We start from the raw sequence: 19,180 nt of genomic DNA, 5'->3' as shown, positions 1-19,180 counted from the left end.
TCATGGCTCCATTGGCAGATCTGTCGGCTGAGGTTTTGGGATTTGTTTGTTTTAATTCTTCATGATGGCTCATTAAAAAAACAACTTAATTGGAGGGAATTAATATCTAATGTTTCATTAGACTCTGCTGACTTAGCCTCAATTGCATCAAAGCTAAAGCCACAGACTCTCTGGATTGGATCCTGCCAGCATTTTTGCTGACACGAACAAGCGAAGGTGGCCCTTTTTCAGGGATGCAAAGGTCCATGCCCTCTAGGATGGGAAATTGGGTGAGATTGCCCACCATGTTCTGGAACTCATGGGAAGCTGGTGGGAGCCAATTCGTTAAAAAAAAAATCCAAGCAAATGAGTTAAAGGAACAAAAACCGATCCCTAGCAGGCAACCATTGAGAAAACAAGGATTCTACCTCCTTGAAGGATTTCTAGGCATTCCTGGCTGATTGGGAGAGGATTTGGCTTTGACACGGTGTCCGAGATGACTTCAACAATGCACTTCATCACCTGGGGGGAAACAACAGTAGCGGGAAAAGCAAGGATCAAATGCAAACGATTACTCAGTGTCAATTCTCCCTTTCCCCTCAACACCCTTATCTGGGAGTATTTTCACTATCTCAGCTGAAGAACTTTGGTGCCATTGAAGTTCAATTCAAAGGTCACAAACAAACCTCCATGATATATAGTAGAAGGATGCAGTCCTGCAAGCCCAAACCTCAGTTTTATATTTTTCGTTGAACGCAATTATAAGGGCGTTGCCTCTAGCTGGAGATCCCAGCAAATGATATCTCATCCTGATTCCAGTTCTTTTTCTGGCTTCTTGGAGTCAGTAGAGATGAGAGCTACACAAAATAAGACCACACTTGAAAAGTCCCCCGATATCCCATAGCCAGCATGGGGAAGTGATTAAGAGAGACAGCTTCTAATATGGAGAACTGGGTTTGACCCCACATTCCTCTACATGCAGCCAGCCTCGTGACCTTGGGGCTCCAGGTGGGCGTGTACATAGCTAGGCATATGAACCATATTCTGCATGATCAGACCACTTCTGGGGTTTCTTGAAGCCCGCAGAATGTTTCAGGAGAGTCTCAATGGTTAAAAAGGCTGCTCTAAGGTGCTGGTAGCATTGTGGTGCATGCTCCCAACCAATGGCCCAACAGGCAGAGATGCATGGCCAACCACACCCATGATCCCTTCCAAGGACACATCCTCCTTAATCACTTGGTCGCCGATGTACTTTGGGCCAGTTGACCTTCCTACCACTTTTCAAGGTCAGCTCCACAAATGGCACATTACAATAGGATTGCCAGCTCCAGCAAGGGGAATTCCTAGAGAGTCTTGGCCAATGCCTGGAGATAATTGAAATTGGGGAAGGGAGGCAGCTCACTGGGGAAGTGATTCCATTGAGCTCACTTTCCAAAGCTGTCGTATCCCCCAGGGGAACTGGAGATCAGCTTTAATTCTAAAAGAACTACTACCTGATCATTTTACAATTTATTGTATACATTTTAAATGAATACATTCTGGGTTTCAGTGCCTCTCACAAACATGAGATGTGCTGTACCTTGAAAGTAGAAGAAGAGTTGGTTGTTATACCTTGCTTTTCTCTTCCATAAAAGAGTCTCAAAGTGGCTTACAATCGACTTCCTTTCCTTTGCCCAGAAAAGGCATCTTGTAAGACTGAGAGAACTCTGAAAGAACTGTGACTAGCCCAAGGTCATGCATCAAAAGGAGGAGTGGGGAATCAAACCCAGTGATCTGGATTAGAGCCTACCACTTTTAACCACTACACCACGCTGCCTCATCTATACAATCATATATATGGATTTTTAAAAATATGTCTCTTATAGGGACATATTTTTACCCTGCATTTTCTCCAAGTTGCTCAGGGTTGCATTCATGGGTCTAGATTTTTCCATTTTAGCTTTATAACAACCCTGTGAGGTAGGCTAGAGAGAGAATGACTGGACAAAGGACACGCATCATTCTTTATGACTAAATGAGGATTTGAACCCAGGTCATCCCAGTTCTGGTCAATATGCTAACCAGATTGCCTCATTTATTTTAGTTAACTTAAGTTCATCCTCGTGAAATGAATCACCCTCTTTGTCATTGGAATAAACATTCCCACCAATTGACGTCCTGATTTTCCATATGGGTTTCAGAGACAGTGAAAAGTGACCCGTATCGCCGGAGCTGTTCCATGATTTCATTTTTAACGCTCTGGTTTTGTATTTCAGAGAGCTATGCCCTGTGTAGGATCAAATTGTTCCCTTCCCCTTTTGTTCTGTAAACTTATAGAAGGTTTCTTTCTATACAGAATGTGACTACCACAAGAGAACCAAACGCTTCCCTCTGTAACCCTGATGATGGGTTATGTGATATTTTGGTTACTCCTGTTTGGATTTCAGTCAAGTTTAGACCTATTGCAAGGTCAAGTATACAGTGACCTTCAGCTAATGTACAGGCAATGGGTTTGATCCACTGGCAAACTCAATCAGCAATTCCCACGGATTTCCCCCATTCTCACTGGACACTCCCCCCCCCCGTGTTATTCTGTCTAAACTTAAAAAAAAAACCGAACACCCATATTTGTATAAGGGTTAGGATGGATTTATTGAATACATGAAGTATTTTGGAACTTTTAATCAATCTTACATAGTGTTTTACTGTTTTGTATTTTGTGCTGGTCGTTGACCGAAATAAATGTATCTGGTCTGGTCCTACCATATTTTAGTCTTTTCTCAGAACACATCAAATTATCTCCAAAGTTAAATCAAAACTGCAATTCCTGTTCCGATTTATCAGTCATACATGTGAACAATTAATATCATTGTAGTGCATGATCATATTTAATACCTGGTCCGGCAGTCTATAAACAAGGAAGCTTAGTTAGATTTTTACAGGGAGCATTAATTCGTATTGGTCTCCTATCAATGAAGCAGGGAAATAAAACTCGAGGTCAGAGGGAATCGCTGCTAAGTATGTGAAGAAGAAGAAGAAGAAGAAGAAGAAGAAGAAGAAGAAGAAGAAGAAGAAGAAGAAGAAGAAGAAGAAGAAGAAGAAGAAGAAGAAGAAGAAGAAGAAGAAGAGTTGGTTTTTATACCCCGCTTTTCACTGCCCGAAGGAATCTCAAACAGGATTTCCTTCCTCTCCCCACAACAGACATCTTGTGAGGTACATGAAGAAAAAGAAGAAGAAGAAGAAGAAGAAGAAGAGTTGGTTCTTATATGCCGCTTTTCCCTACCCGAAGGAGGCTCAAAGCGGCTTACAGTCGCCTTCCCATTCCTCTCTCCACAACAGACACCCTGTGAGGTGGGTGAGGCTGAGAGAGCCCTGATATCACTGCCCGGTCAGAACAGTTTTATCACTGCCGTGACAAGCCCAAGGCCACCCAGCTGGTTGCATGTGGGGGAGCGCAGAATCAAACCCAGCATGCCAGATTAGAAGTTTGCACTCCTAACCACTACACCAAACTGGCTGAAACAGAACTGTGACTGCCCCAAGGTCACCCAAGGTCACCCATGTGGAGGAAGAGTGGGGGATCAAGCCCAGCTTTCCAGATTAGAGGCCACTGCTTTTAACCATGACACCATGCTGGCTCATGGAAAACTGTTCCTTTCTACATACCAAACACTTTTTAATCATCTCCTCCGCATACAATCCATACATAGAAACTTAAGCCTACCGTGGGCCATGCTAGACTGTTACACCTGCTCTTAACCTTAAGATAAGCTGGCAGTTGATTTCTAGGAGTCCTTCAAGCACCCAAATGCTGGCAATTTGTAAGTGGCTAATCCCTTTCCTCCCTGTAGACAAATTACTTTCAACACATTAATTCTGCAATTTAAGAGAATTTGAAATGAATGCCCAATAGGAAAGTAAATTTATTTCTGCTGCGTAATGGCTGTGGAAGGTGAGGCTGTGATTCATTAACTGAGCATATGTATTCATACAAAGGGATGCAGGTTCAGTCCCTGTATAATTTCACCGCTCACAAGTTTCGAGATGTTTATTTGCCTCTGGAGAAGAGTGTTGCTGTCTTGATGTATTTTTTACAAAGATTGTAAAAAATCTCTTGCTAAAAAGAAGTTACACCAGTGCACTTGGGGAGAGACACTCATTCCCGTGTCCTTAGAGCCACCGCAGAAAAGAGAATGTTCCTAACCACATTTAATTTTAACTTCCTGGCGGAGAGGCCGGACCTTCAGGCTCAGTGGGAAAGGGGGTTTCTTATCTGCCTTGTACATTCTGCCGTGCTACGCTTAGAAGAAGAACAGCTGGTTTCTTATACCCCACTTTTCACCACCCGAAGGAGTCTCAAAGCAGCTTACAATCACCTTCCCTTTCCTCTCCCCACAACAGGCACCCTGTGAGGGAGGTGAGGCTGAGAGAGCTCTAAGAGAACTGTGATGCCCCAAGGTCACCCAGCTGGCTGCATGTGGAGGAGTGGAGAACCAAACCCAGTGCTCCATATGAGAGGCCACCATTCTTCACTACCACACCAAGCTGGCTCTCTCTTAGCATGTTTTCCTGTTAGGTAAAGGCAAAGGTATCCCCTGTGCAAGCACCGAGTCATGTCTGACCCTTGGGGTGACGCCCTCCAGCATTTTCACGGCAGACTCAATACGGGGTGGTTTGCCAGTGCCTTCCCCAGTCATCACCGTTTACCCCCCAGCAAGCTGGGTACTCATTTTACCGACCTCAGAAGGATGGAAGGCTGAGTCAACCTTGAGCCGGCTGCTGGGATCGAACTCCCAGCCTCATGGGCAGAGCTTTTCAGGCAACATTTCTGCTGCCTTACCCCTCTGCGCCACAAGAGGTTCTTGTTTTCCTGTTAGCACATGGATTGGTGAGGGTAGCCGCCTAAGCCTCAAGCTGACCTGTTTGCATATTCCACGGCCCTGACCTCAACAGGAGCAAAAGAAATGCACAGATCCAGGGAGGCGTCTCTCAGAGAAGATCTGAGTCAAAGAAACAACATCCGTTCTGCAAATGCCTGCCGCAGTCCGGGATAATATTTTTGCAGGTTTATTCTGTTGCCAAATGCTGCTCGCCAGGACTCAGGCGCAGGGCCAAATCCAGGAATCCTCTAGCTGCCCCCCTTCCCTTGGCTCTGTCACGATAGAACTGGCTGGCCAAGGTCTCAACAGGGCCTCATCCTTCCTTCCTCACCTTAAAATCGCCTTCCGGTAACTTTGCCACCTTCACATTCATCTGCATTTCATGCAACGTCCATTCAAAAGGAGGAAAGTCATGAAAGTGCATGCAAGAGAGGAAACCAAAGAAAAAAATCCATGAAATCCTAGGGACGTGTGCATTATGTACATGTGTGCATGCGCTTGCACATATTGAATCTCTCAAGAAGGGCAAAGTGCTCTTCTAAGTGCCAGTGGGAATATTTTAAGGATGAGATGACTAGACAGTGTCCTTTTATCACAGTGGTTTGCTTATTAAATTGTACTCCTTTTCCTTACCACCTAAAGTGATGTGCAAAGGCTGAAACTTTAACAGAAGCCACCCCAAAAATTAGAAATGGCAGGTGTGCCCAGCAGCATGCACAGTCAATAGTGCAAGGGAGCCGAAAAAAACAACAGCTATTATAAACATTCAAGATTCAACTTATGGCTGCTGCTACACGACACTACGGCATGGTGTAGTGGTCAGAATGGTGGAGTCTAATCTGGAGAACCGGCTTTGATTCCCAACTCGTTCTCCACATGCAGCCAGCTGGGTGACCTTGAGCCAGACACAGTTCTATCAGAACTCTCCCCAACCCACCTACCTCACAAGGTGCCTGTTGAGAGGAGAGGAAGGGAAATGTGATTTTAAGCCACTTTGAGACTCCTTGAAATAGAGAAGAGGGTATAAATCCGACTCTTCTTTTTTACTAGGCATGGAGGGGGAAAACAGACTGCCCTAGTTTGTCTGCAAGGAAGTGTCTGAAAAGGAATAGATGCATTCTGGTCAAGGACCAGGCCGGCAGCAAGACTGAATGCAGAGGCTGACTGCATTGCTTGGCCCTGCGAGTAGCCTGCTAATCTATGGCAATATATTGATAATACTTTTCAGGGAAAAGCTGCTTCCATTTCTCGTGATGTTTGCCTGTATAGAGGCTCAGGCAGGGTTCATTCTAAACAGGGACTTAGTGTCAGAATGCCAATCCAGAAATCCGTAGTCACGAAAGGATGCTTTTGAGCATGCCCAGAAAGTATTGCTCCACTGGTCAGTAGCTGCAGCCAGGAAATGCGGAATCCCAGCAATTCTAGATAAACCTTAGCTATTTTCCCCACCTCCATTAGTGCAGGCTAAGGATGCCTTTGCTAGGATTTGCAAAAGCTTGGACAAATTTCTGGAAAGGAAAAGGAATGGGATCACCATGCAAATGTGAAGAAACAACGGAAGGCAAGCAGGCTATTTTAAGCAAGGAATTTCTCCACAGCAGAACTCTAATTAGAATGATTCCCCTAAGTTTGCCTGAGTCACGCACATATTACTAACATAGATTCAGAATGAAAGTTTACACTTCTGAGATAAACTTTGTGACTCTACAGAGAAAACTTTTTAATGGAATAAGCCAGGAATCTGTTCCGTGAAAGGCTGGCCGGCGTGGGGTCTTGGTTAAGAGCAGTGGCCTCTAATCTGGAGAACTGGGTTCGATTGTCTTCCACATGCAGCCAGCTGGGTGACCTTGGGCTAGTCACAGTCCTTTCAGAGCAATCTCAGCCTCACCTACGTCACCAGGAGTCTGTTGTGGGGAGAGTCAAGGTGGGTGATTGTAAATTGATGGGAGACTTCTCCAGGTAGTGAAAACTGGGGTAATTTTTTTTTTTTAATCAGTCTTACGACAGAGCCAGTGTGGTGGTTAGAGTTTCAGACCAGGACCAGGGAGTTCTGGGTTCAAATCCCCAGACTGGCCTTGAGTCGATAATACCCATTCCTAGCCTAACGTGCTGTGCAGAATTGCTGCACAGAGTTATTGTGAGAATACAATGCAGACAGGAGAATAAAGTACGTTGCCCTGAGCTCTTTGGAAGAAGGACAGGACAAAAATGGGGTGATGGCACCATTCTTGGAAGCTCCTGTCCAAGAGCTTTGTCTTATTTTATTGGCTAAGGAGATTGAGGAATTGGTAGCCAATGAAAATCAATGCCTGTCACTGGGAGTTTTAGTGAAGAATGTCAATAGACTAGTCAAACATCGTGTTTCACGCAGGGGTCAGCCAGTTGCCCTGGAGGGTCAACAAACGGGACATGGAGGCCAAGGCCTTCCCTCGAGGCTACCTCTAGCCCTGTCATTATGAGGTCTGTAGTTTATGGACACACACGTTCCTTTTATCCACCATGGCTAGTAGCCATTGATGGATTTCTGCTCCATGAATCGGTCTAAAGACATCTGTGCTTGTAGCCGTGATTGTGGCCACATTGGCAGTGGATGCCCCAATTGTGGGTTGAGTGACATGTTTCCTTTTGCCCATCCTGATCTCCAGTTGCAGAAAGAGGCCCCAGGACTCACCACATTGAGCTTCTCTCCTTAATCACCCTTTGCTTGGGACCAAGCCGGCATCAGGAATTGTGGCACGGGGCCAGGGCTGGGATCTCAACGCAGGCCAGTCTCATGCACATCATTTTATGTCAGCAAATGGAATTTCATACAAGCCTTCCTGCTACTATTTGACACACAGGAATCTCAGGGCTAGCTTTTTTTATCTTTGGAACTCCTACCCTGCTTTTCCTCAAGAGAACACAGAACAGTATGTATTTCCAATGCAACATTTGGATGTGTTTAAAGCCATTTGAATCTGCACGATCAACAGGGGTTATAACTGAGTTTGGATTCCGGTCTCTGTTCCTGGGTGATCTCCCAAGTCTGGCCCTGCTCAGTCTGGCCCTGCTCAGTCTGCTCCAACCTTTGAATTATATCATGTACCTTCAGACTGGATTCTGGACTTAGGCTCACACCAATGGGACTGTGCTTGAAGAAGTCTTATACCCTTCAGTCTATGAGGTCCCTGCTGTCTACTTCATCCAAGGTCTCAAGCAGAGGTTTTGCACATCCCCTACTACCTGATTCCTTTTTTAAGTGGAGATGCCAGGGATTGAACCTGGGACCTTCTGCATGCAGACCAGATACTCCACCCCTGAGCCACCTTCATAGCACCTGGTATTACAATCAGACCCCTTCATTGCCAGCCCTTTCACAACAAAACGGCTAAAGTTTTACTCCTTGGCCCTTGAATCCCCAGACGTTTGACCGCAGACTGGCTTTTGCCGATGGCACATTCCAGAAGGATTCCTTGGGAGGCATTCTACGGCCACTTGGCTCAACTAATTGTGACCTCGTCTTCCAGCGCAGGGAGCCTTCCTCGGAGGCAAGACGGCTTCTACTCGTGGGAGCACCTCTTGCACCAGAAGAAAACTCCGTGGCCAGATGAATGTGTTCCCTGAGCAGCATGGTGGGATCAGCCCAATGAAAACGGCATGAGAAAGTTTGTCCAGAGCTGAGATGGGAATTTGGAGTCTGACTAGTCTTTCTCCTCTGAAACAACTCCTGCCGAACTGCCCGGACAGCACAGCACTCTGGGAGAAGGCTCTTTCTCCTGGAAAACACTGCACAGTCACAGTGATTTGACACCACACGGCCTCTTCCAAATCAGAGGGAAACCAAGGCAAGGCCTCCGATGCTTTCCAAACTGCTGCTTGGCATGCTGAGAGACGCAAACAAAGGTGCCCAACCAGGCTCCAGGTCAGCAGAGAGAGGGCCATGCACTGTTTCTAAAAGCTCCAGGGCTGGAAGTCACAGTAGTGTTTGGGGGGGGGGGATTAAGGCTGATTGGTCCACCTGAGGAGCTGGCAACAGCCTTGCCCTCCCTTTCCCTCGAAACAAGGGCTTATTCACAGTAGGGAAGGATGAGCCTGGAGGCAGGAACAGAGACCGGGCTGTTCAGTTCCATTAGCACTTCCCAGGTAAGCCTGTTTAGGCAGATTGAACAAAAAGGCAGTAATTTGGGGAAAGTGTTGAACAGAACACGGCTTAGGGAAATTTGCCCGTTCACAGCAGGTATACACAGGGTGTCGGGAGGAAATACAACAAAGTCCTTTTTGCAGAGAGCCCCTCATCCACACAACCATCTCAAGGTCCAGATTGGGGGGAGGGACTTATAAATATATTGGTCTGAACCTCACCCCTACAGTGAGCAAAGCCTGAAGCGTTCCGCCAGCCGAAAAAGCCTTCTTCCATCTCCCATGACTTTTCCTTCAGGGGAAGATCTGCTTATGTGGGAAGGAGGTTGGCTCCATAAGTTGGAGGGGCTTCCTTTAACTTGGCGTAGGATACTGGCCATTGTTTCCACGTCTAAGCTCATTGTCAAGGATCCATACCCAAGAAGAAAGAGGATTCCCTGTGTTGATTCCCTTCTTGAGTTGGGAACGGCTTGTGCTGCAGACTTGCTCTGAATGTGCATCGGACTGCACATCGGCATTGCTGATGCGCAGTTGGGTGAGAAGCAGTCCATGCTCCTAAGAGGGTGGATGGTGACACATGGTTCTCAACAGACTTCTACTGTGTGAATTACTTTTCAGGAGCCTTTGTCCAAGGCAGCCTTTTTCAACCTCTTGACCACGGAGGAACCCCTGAAATATTTCTCAGGCTTTGAGGAACCCCAGAAGTGGCAACAGGTCCCTTCACAGAAGGGAGTGTGGAAGGAAGAGCTGGGAGCCAGCCAATCAGTCAATCAATCATTTGCCATTTCCATTGTGGAGAAAGAGCAACAGGTGACTTGTAGAGAAACAGGTGAAATGGACTCCAGTGATATCTACTGATATCAGTGGCCATCTAAACTTCTGGGAAAGGCTGCATAACCCCTAGGGAATTCTTGCATAATCTCAGGGTCCCCCAGAACCCTGGTTGGGAATCCCTGGTCTAAGGGTACAAAATAGATATATTCAGTTGACATCTCTCTCTCTCTCTCTCTCTCTCTCTCTCTCTCTCTCTCTCTCTCTCTCCTGAGAGTATAAACGTGACAAGAACCCCAAAGCAGAGGGCAGATACCCTGGAACAATAGCTTCAGCTGACACTGCCAGTAATACACCCTTCTGAACCCACAAAAGTCCATCCAGTTCAGTAAACCAATAGGTTTCATTTCACACTTCTTCCAGTCAATTGCATATTTGACTCAATATATCTAGAAGAGAGAAAGCTCTTTTTTGTACCCTGCTTTTTACCAAAGGAGTCTCAAAGCAGCTTACAATCGCCTTCCCTTAATCTCTCTATAACAGACACCCGGTATAGTAGGTGAGGCTGAGAGAGCTCTGAGAGAACTCCTCTGCAAGAACAGTTCTAAGAGAACTGTGACTGGGCCAGGATCACCCAGGTGGCTGCATGCAGAAGAGTGGGGAGTCAAGCCCAGTTCTCCAGATTCGAAGCCGCTGCTCTTAACCAATACACCATGCTAGCTCTAATGAATAGCAATAATAAAAATGGAAGATTTGGGCTAGATTTTTGAGGATGGAGAGATAGAACTGCCAAGTACTTCCTCAGACGTTTCCAGGCTGCACTGCAGTCTTCGCCATCACAAGCACCTCGGTCAATTTTTCTGGAACCACGGCAGCATCACTAAGCCAATGTTAATTGATTTCATCTCACTCATAACCATATTTCAACACCAGCCAATGGCTTAAGGCCAGAAAATGATCTTGGCAGATGGGAAAGGGATGGAAGCCCCAATCCCACCCACCCCCCTCACACAGGAAGACTTCCATCTCTCCTCCTCACACTGTTCCTAGGGGGTCCCTGTCCTCCCAGGAACAGCATGGGGAGGGGGCATTAAGGCTGCAGCAGGGGCAGGGTGGGAAAGTGGTGCTCTGCTGTTGGGAGTGCCATCAATTGGTGCAAATTTCCAGTAGATCCAAGCCTATGGATCCAAAGCAAGTATGTGGACCGCATACTTATTTCTTTTCACAACTGGGAAAGTGCCTGCCATTAATTACTAACCTGGACATTTTTATTTCTCCAATGTTTTTGTGAACTACAACTGAACCCAAAGAACTGATTAGCATTTTTAGCAAAGAATTATCACACTGCGATTTGGATATTATGACAGTTTACTAATTTGCGACTAACTTACTTTCCCCTTATACTTAAACTTTTATGATCCCTGTTCCATTGCTTGGAGAAGAGGGCATGCACTTGAAAGCTCACGCCTCAAATAAATCTTTGTTGGTCTTAAAGATGCTATTGGGCTCAAATTTTCTTGTGATACTTCAGACCAACATGGCTACCCACTTGAATTTATTTTTCCCCCTTATTATCTTAGCATGGTTCACACCCCTTAAACCATTTGACAATGCATCTGTACAATATCAGTTGTTTACTTAAAAGCAACAAATATATATTTACCCCACCGATTATCTTAGCACTGTCAATTTCTCTTAAATCGTCTTGCATATTAGCTGTGGTTGTCTAAAAGTCCATGTATTGTCTAAACCAATGACAATTTTTCAGCCACGTTAAGCCTATTAACTGCAAGGGGTTAAAGTTCACCTCCAATGGGCTTACAGAGCTATGGAGGTTATAATTGGAAAGCTAATTCAGTATCCTTTGAGATTCTCAAGAAGAGCATCTACAGTAACTCCAGACCTGCACTTGAAGAAATCCACAGTCATGACTTCAGCTTGAAATGTGATCCCCCCAAAATCTGAGGAGGAGCAGAAAACATGGCAAGAAAAGGGCCCTTGAAGGGCCCTGCATCAAACCTGTGTTTGCTAAAAACAGGCTTGTTCCTGGGCAGGGATTTGCAGCTGGCCTCTCTTTTTAAACATCTTTTCATCCCATCTTTAAAATAATCTTAATCATATACCTAAAATATAATGTGTGAACTGGCTGTGATAAGGGGCAGTTGTTGACCTTTCTTGACATTTCAATGACAATATCGAGAGTCTTCTGAAACACAGCTCCAGATATATGTATTCAACAAGTAACAGTATGTATGCTCTTATATTTAATTATTTTGTTCCAGTCGCTCACCTTGGTGTCATCTTTAGCTGATAGATTTGGTACTGGAAGTGGCATTACTGCAAACGAGAAAAAGAGAGAAAGTGGATATATTTAATGTTGTATATTTCCCACTGAGCTGGCTCAGGGCACACAAAATTCAGCTAAGGCAAGCCATATTTTCTTTCTTTTTTTCTTTTTTTAAGAAGAAGAAGACAAAGAGGGGTGTTGATGTTAAGATCCACAGCTGGGCCCAATCTTGGTCACATCAGCCATTGAAAAAGGTCAGGAACTCCACTGTTCCCATCTCCCAGTCTTTCAAGCCAGGGGGAGTGGAAGGATCGCTGTCTTGAATGGCTTAGACAGGCATCCGAGGGAACGGCTGCAGACTGCCGTTCTCATAAGGGCAAGGGGGTCTGCAATAAATCACTCAGAAGAAGGTTGCGGAAATCTTTTTCAGCATCCCAGATTTAAGTAGCCCTGCTGGCGAGCCCATTAGCTGCTTACGACCGCGCTATGTATGGATTGCAGAGCAAGGAAGAATGTGCAAGCCAACCAGGAGAAAAAGAGCTAGGCTAGAAAGACAGGGAACCGCAGGAGAAATGCAGCTTTAAACAGAAAAGCATTTCTTCTCTTTCTTAGAAAAAGGAGCCCAACGCTTTGCAGAAGAAAGGGTTGCAAAGTAGCGCGATAGGGGGAAGATGAGGTCAATCGCGCCAAAGGTTTCGGACTCCTCTGGACCCTCCGCTCCGCGCCCCCTTCTTGGGCCGCCGGCTCCCTGGCGCTGTCCTTGGTGCTGAAAAGGGCGCCTGGCGCGGCGGCACCAGATCCCGGGCAAGTCCGGGGGCCGGAGAGCGCCCGGGGAGCCCCAAGCCCCCGCCAGCCCCTCGGGCTTACCTTGCGCGGCGAGGAGGAGGAGGACGAGCAGGGGGAGGCGGAAGAGGGGCGCAGCCCCCCACAGGGCGCGGGTCATGCCGGCGGACAGCCGGAGGGCGGAGGGCGGAGGGCGGACTGCGGCGGCGGGGCGGGGCGGCGCTCCTTCGGCGGGGCTGCAGAGGGCGGCGCGCCTAGAGGGAGCTGCGGGCGGCGCCGGGGGGCATGGGGCGTGCGCTGTGCCTGCCGCGCTCCTCTCCGCCTGCTCCGGTGCCTTTGCCCAAGATCCCCGACGGGCCACTGCAGCCGCAGCCGCCGCCGCCGCCGCCTTTATAGCCGCCCCTCCCCTCCCCTCCCCGCCCCCCCCCCGCCCGTCCGGAAACGGCGTCAGGAGCAAGCGCCCCCCCCCCCGCTCCCTCCCCGGCTGGCAGCTGCGAGAGGCCGAGCGGAGCGCCCCTCCTTCCTTCCTTCTTTCCTTCCTTCCCGGGCGCAGGCAGGGCGGCAGCTGAGCGGCCCTCGCCCAGGGCGCACGGCGGCAGGGGCTGGGGCTGGGGCAGGGGGCTCGGACCCAGCAGGCGCGACGGTAGAGCGCAGCGTCCTTGCTGCAGAGCCGGGCGCAGGCTGGCAGCCGCGCCGAAGGGAGGGAAGGAGCGGGACCCGAGGTGGGCGAGGCCACCGCTTGGATTCTCTTGAAGACCCTGCTGACTGGCACCAGCGTGTGGTTAATCCAAATTAGCAGCAAACACTCTGGAAGCAGCCTGCTTGGGGGCAGTTTGATTCCGATGATTTATTAGAACTGCCCTCCTACTCCCCTGGGAGCCTGGCACGCACACAACCCCTGCGATCTCCCTCCTCTCCTCTTCAAAACTCCCCTGAAATGGTGTCCCCTCCCCTGCTTTTTACCGGGAGCAGAAAGCAGGGGTTATCCCGGTGAAAAGGAGAGGGAGCAGAAAGCAGGGGTTAAATGGCTGGGAGTGGCATCCTCTAAGAAGCCTGTTGGTATCAATGGACTTAAAAGGGCACAACCTTGCTTAGGAGTACACTGTGAGTGAAGTAAAAAAAAAAGTCACATATAGAAAGGTTGGCTCCCTTCTGCCAGAACTTGGGTTGAATCCATTCTTCTTTCCTCTGGCTCCAGGAACCTTCTGCTGACAGAAGGTGCTGGGAAAAGTACCAATAACAGCCTAAGAAAATTGCAGCAAACACAGTGGGGCAGGGGTAGTCAACCTGTGGTCCTCCAGGTGTCCATGGACTACAATTCCCATGAGCCCCTGCCAGCATTTGCTCATGGGAATTAGAGTCCATGGACATCTGGAGGACCACAGGTTGACTATCCCTGCAGTAGGGAACTCAAATCCATTGGTAGTCAGGTGCTGTTTCTGTGTTGGCCCTGAGCATTGGAGGGATGTGTGGGATCTGCATTTCTCGTGTGATTTGCATATATCTGGAACCAACTCTGAAATGCCACATTTCACTGCTAATGTTGCAAAAAGTGCTTCCGACCATAAATATGCCCCCCCCCCAGTACAGTCCACAATCATACATCCTTAACCTGGGAACTTGTCCAAACATTTTAAATATTTTGGCAGGTATCTTTTCCTTTTTAATGCACAGGCACAGACTCAGTTCTCATGAATCCCCCTAGGTCGGGTCATTGTGTATCTGCTTCTGGCAGGACCATCTTCAACGTGTTGGCAATTCAACAGTTATGTTTTATTGCCTGCTTCCTGGCACCTGTGTTTTCCAGAACCTTTGCTGTAAGACAATGAAATGCTTTGCCTGACACCGTGGAAGGATGCCACGCACAGCCCAGCTTGCAGGACAAGAAGGTAGGTGTCACATTAATGGCACAGGGCCTGAAATTGGGGCAAAGAAAAAAGAACCGGATTGGTTGGTTTTAAACATGCACTCTGATCTCTACTAGAACTAAGGTACTACTTTTAGAACTTCAGAAATATTTCAGAGATACGTTTGGATTTCACCCAGGGTGTAAGCTGCACGGAGCTTTTATTCCAATCCCAGGTCGATTCAGGCCCTGCCGTCTACATAGAATGCGATTTCCGTTTTGATTTTGGGTGATTTAAATTTTCCTTCTGCAGCAAGAAGGATTGATCCGGAGTCACCCTACCTTTATTGTACGATATCCTAGAGTGCTTTTAATGCTCAATATTTCAAGATTCGGATTGAGAAAGAAGGCTGTTTTGAACCTCCATGGTAGAGACGCCCTGATTGGCCAAAGGTGGCCATGTCACAAGCTTGCCTTAAAGGAGAAGCCACTAATTTCTCTCAACTTCTGTTGGTCTTGGATTTTTGGTCCCTCCTCTGCCTCCTTCAATTCTCTCTTTCCCCCCCCCCTCCAAGAAAACAAAGAGGCTCCCTGCTTGGCTCCTTTCCCTCCCCCCCCTTCAAGAAAAGAAAGAGGCTGTGCTTGGCTTCCCCCCCTCCCCACTTCTGAACTACCCTAACCACGTGCAGAACACTTTCCTGTTTCAATGGGGAGGGGGGAAAGAGGAAGACCCAAGTTCAAAGTGATCTGAATTCAACAGGATTGACAATGGAATAAACAAAGCAAGTGCAGACTCTGGTCTGCCTTGACTTGGATAGCCCAGGCTAGCCTGATCTTATCAAATCTCAGAAGCTAAGCATGGTTGGCCCAGGCTAGTATTTGGAAGGGAAACCACCAGGGGAGAGCAGGGCCGTGACTCCAAGGTAGTTGGTGGCAACCCATCTTGCCTTGAAAACCCCATAGGGTCACCATAGGTCCGCTGTGACTTGAAGGCCCTTTCTACCACCACCACCACCACCACCAAAGATGTGCTCCAATAAGTGTGTAATGAGGCATTTCAGAGAATGAAATTTAATGGGATGAAGGGATTGCTCTTTGTGGGACCAGTGGTGGTCTAGTACAGTGCTTAAAAATTCTGAGATCAATTCTAAAATGAGGTTTTCGCTCAGATCTCCCCTCTGCCACAAAACCTGTCTGGTGACTGGAGACTGGAGGCTACACACAGAACTTCACTGCCCCAGCTCCCGTGCAGGAGCACAAATTGGGAGTAGATGAGGCACACAGGGCCAAATGCTCCCCTGTGTGAGTACAGGAAGAGGTGGGGCAACCTGCCACGACTAAAACTCCAGCCTGCAGCCTGGCATGAAACCTCCAGTGCATAAATGGTTACACACATAAACACACATGCTCAGCCTAGCCGACCTGCACAGTTGACCACACAAACCACCCTGAACTTTTAGAGGGAACACCAGGATTCAAATGTAACAGAAAGGTTTGTCCATAAATGACTGATCAGGGCAGTTTTTGAAAACAACCCAAATCCATGGGTTGGCCATGACTTTCCCAGTCCTAAAAGCACCAGGCCTCCAAAGGAATGATTTGCAGGCAACCTGTTTTCATCACAATGCCTTGACTACCACCAGGTTTGAAAGCTAAGCCTTCTCCCTTGTTGGCTGCTCCCAAGTTTCACCTCTCCCTGTCCCCATCTTCTCTGGAATCACTTTCCCTGCATGAAGACCCATCAGAGAAGCTGGTGAAGCTATTGTGATTTGTTAATTTACTTAGATCATTATAACCTACCACTTTCCCTTCCTGCACACATAACAGGCACCCAATACAGTTTGTGCCCTCATTCGCCCTCCCTCACTTTATCCTCCCAATAGCATTGTGTAGCAGCTTCGGCTTGGCTGAGAGTGACAAATCCCCCATTGCAGAGGGGAGTTGGAACCTAGATCTCCTAGAATGTAGATGGACACCTGAACACAGAGCTGACTTTCTTGAGCCATGCTAGAAGAATGTGCTATTTGTTGAAATATGCAAAATCTGTAGTGTGCGTGATTCAAGAGGATATGAAGAATATCCTGCAGGGGGCATTGGAGGAGACGTGTATTTAGCATAGTTAGAATAGGAACTTCCTGATATTTTTCAAAGAATCTCCTCTAGCATCTTGATTGGCTCAGCCGGAGACTTCCAGCTCCTTTGAGCACACTTCCCCCCTGCATGCCTCCAGAATGAATGAACGTCAGGACAGTTAGTTAGGTCTCTCTTCTCTCTCTTTCTATAAAAAGTTGTTTGTCTAGCATTAAAAAAAAAAACTTTTATTCTTTTAGGCATCTTGGTGCTTGGTTCTTTTTTGCACATATAAATTCTTCCCCCACTTTTAAGCACAGAGACAGAGCTGGAATCTCACATGACATCTCACAGAGAGGAGAAACTAACACTGAATAGTGCATTAAACCAGGAGTAGTCAACCTGTGGTGCTTCAGATGTTCATGGACTACAATTCCCATGAGCCCCTGACAGGAAATTCTGGCAGGGGCTTATGGGAATTGTAGTCCATGGACATCTGGAGGACCACAGGTTGACTACCCCTGCATTAAACCACCGAAGGCTACCTTCACCCATCCGCCTAGACTGCTCTAGGGGTGGACTGTACCCCTGCCCTCCCACTCCCATGAGCCTGATGTTTCAAGCCTGCCTCCGATCTAAGCATCTTTCCTCCAACTTCATTGGCCCTTCAGTTGGAGGAAAAGCCACAAGCTGGAGGAAAACGCCTTTAGTCTGCAGGAAGGCTGGTGGTTGGATCTGCTCCATTTCCTCCTCTGATCTGTAGCCTTTTCTCAAGGTCTCCAGCAGGGATCTTTCCTAGCCCTGCCAAATGAGACTCTACAGCAGGGGGTAGTCAAACTGCGGCCCTCCAGATGTCCATGGACTACAATTTCCACGAGCCCCTGCCAGCAAATGCTGGCAGGGGCTCCTGGGAAATGTAGTCCATGGACATCTGGAGGGCCGCAGTTTGACTACCCCTGCTCTACAGTTACCAGGGACTGAACGGGAAGCCAGGGCTCAGGCATCCTGGGCGCCCCGCGTCTGCTCTTGCTCACCCAGTTCAAGCGAGCGGAACGGCTCCCGTCATTCCCAGGCCCCACATTTCCCCAGAAACAAGGCTGTTTTCACAGCATAAGCAAAGGATGTCAAAGCATACTAATGCATTCTCCTAAATATAACATCTTCAAAGGCCAGACTGTCAGCCATCTGCATTTTGAAAGGGTATTCGTCTCTCGCAGTCGTTTTTAGGTCAGCGGTAAATTGACGTTGAAGCCCTTTGATTTCCTTTGCCTCGGCTGTGCTTGTAGCAGCCGGGAATTAATTGCACGAATTGCTGAGCATCTCACAGGCTTGTCCAAAACACATATAGATTTTGTGCGATGCCAGAGACTGGCTTGTCTCTAGTCAACCATGAGAGGAGTTGGGCTCCAGCCAATCAACTTCTGCAGAGTTGTAGCTTCCTGCATCCATGCCGCTGCTGCAGCCCACCGTGCCCCTCAAAACACTCCTTCCGGGGTTCAGCCCCCCCACCCCCAGCAGCACTGGGCACAGAGAGAAGGGCGAGAATTGTCAGATGGACCCCTTTCCTCTACGGACAGACATATCCTTCCTCTGGCAGATGACGGCATGGAGCTTACCTGTGAAGCCTGCCTCCAGCTGAATGGACCTTTTGTGTTAGCCACTTCAGTTAAAAGAAGACTCCTTAAGCAGGCGCCAGACTTTCCACAGGGGCATGACAGCATTTATGCAAATTTATGCAAATTATAGTTGGATTAATTCCTACACTCCTTGGAGTGGTCCGGCAGAGTCCAGTTTCACGATATGTAAACAAAGTTTCAATTATCAAAGTGGTCCAGTGCCCTTCTAAACAGAGTTACACCTTTCTAAACTTGTTGACTTCATTTGATTTAGAAGGGTATGACTCTGCTTAGGACAGATACTAACAGGTTGCCTAAATAAGTCCTCAGGGGCTCGTCTTTTGGAAATGGGTGGACTTGGCAATAGTTTCACCATAATCAAAATATGGTGGGTTATATCTGCTAGGGCTGAATTAGACAAATTTGTTTATTTCGCCCAACTGAACAACTTGTAGCCATCGATAAAGGACCCTTTTTTCCCCAACTGATTTTAGAGATTGATTATTTAATTGGAGGTTTATGGGTTTGTTTGTTTGTTTTTGCCAGATAAATGGACATCAAGCTTCTTGGTCGGATCTCTTGTGGCTTTGAATGAACACCTGAAACTGAGTCTTCTATTGGGCAACCTCCCTCCAGGTTTTCAGGCAATGGGAGATCTTTCCCAGCAGGGATTCCAGGAACTGAGCCTGGAACATTTTGCCCACAAAGCTTGTGCTCTGCTCCTGTCCCACAATTCCTCCCCTGAAAAGCTTGCTCCTGTGTGTATTTACCGATGTATATTTAGGCCTTTGCACAATGCTGATTCACCTTCTGAGACCAAAGCATGTGAAATCTTTATTTTGCCGGAGCA

General features: G+C 47.6%; 1 protein-coding gene and 1 long non-coding RNA gene across 2 annotated transcripts in view; one reads left to right on the top strand and one right to left on the bottom strand.

Moving 5' to 3' along the window:
• CHGA (chromogranin A) overlaps positions 1 to 13,212 on the bottom strand; it is a 28,272-nt gene extending 15,060 nt beyond the window's left edge. Inside the window, exons 1-3 of the mRNA XM_077323536.1 lie at positions 12,883 to 13,212; positions 12,019 to 12,065; positions 408 to 501 (exon numbers count right to left, since the gene is read on the bottom strand). Coding sequence (XP_077179651.1) covers positions 408 to 501; positions 12,019 to 12,065; positions 12,883 to 12,958 — 217 coding nt within the window. The 5' untranslated portion in view covers positions 12,959 to 13,212. The remainder of the gene's footprint in view (positions 1 to 407; positions 502 to 12,018; positions 12,066 to 12,882) is intronic.
• Positions 13,213 to 13,269: 57 nt separating this feature from the next.
• Positions 13,270 to 18,961, top strand: LOC143828835 (uncharacterized). Its single transcript, XR_013227922.1, has 3 exons — positions 13,270 to 13,520; positions 14,606 to 14,687; positions 18,877 to 18,961. It is a non-coding gene; the product is annotated as an uncharacterized LOC143828835 (long non-coding RNA).
• The last annotated feature ends 219 nt before the right edge of the window (positions 18,962 to 19,180 follow it).

Source organism: Paroedura picta, chromosome 2 (genome assembly GCF_049243985.1).
Source record: "Paroedura picta isolate Pp20150507F chromosome 2, Ppicta_v3.0, whole genome shotgun sequence".
Lineage (NCBI taxonomy): Eukaryota > Metazoa > Chordata > Lepidosauria > Squamata > Gekkonidae > Paroedura > Paroedura picta.
The sequence above is the reverse complement of the archived record's forward strand: the minus strand, read 5'-3'. Positions and strand labels throughout refer to the sequence as shown.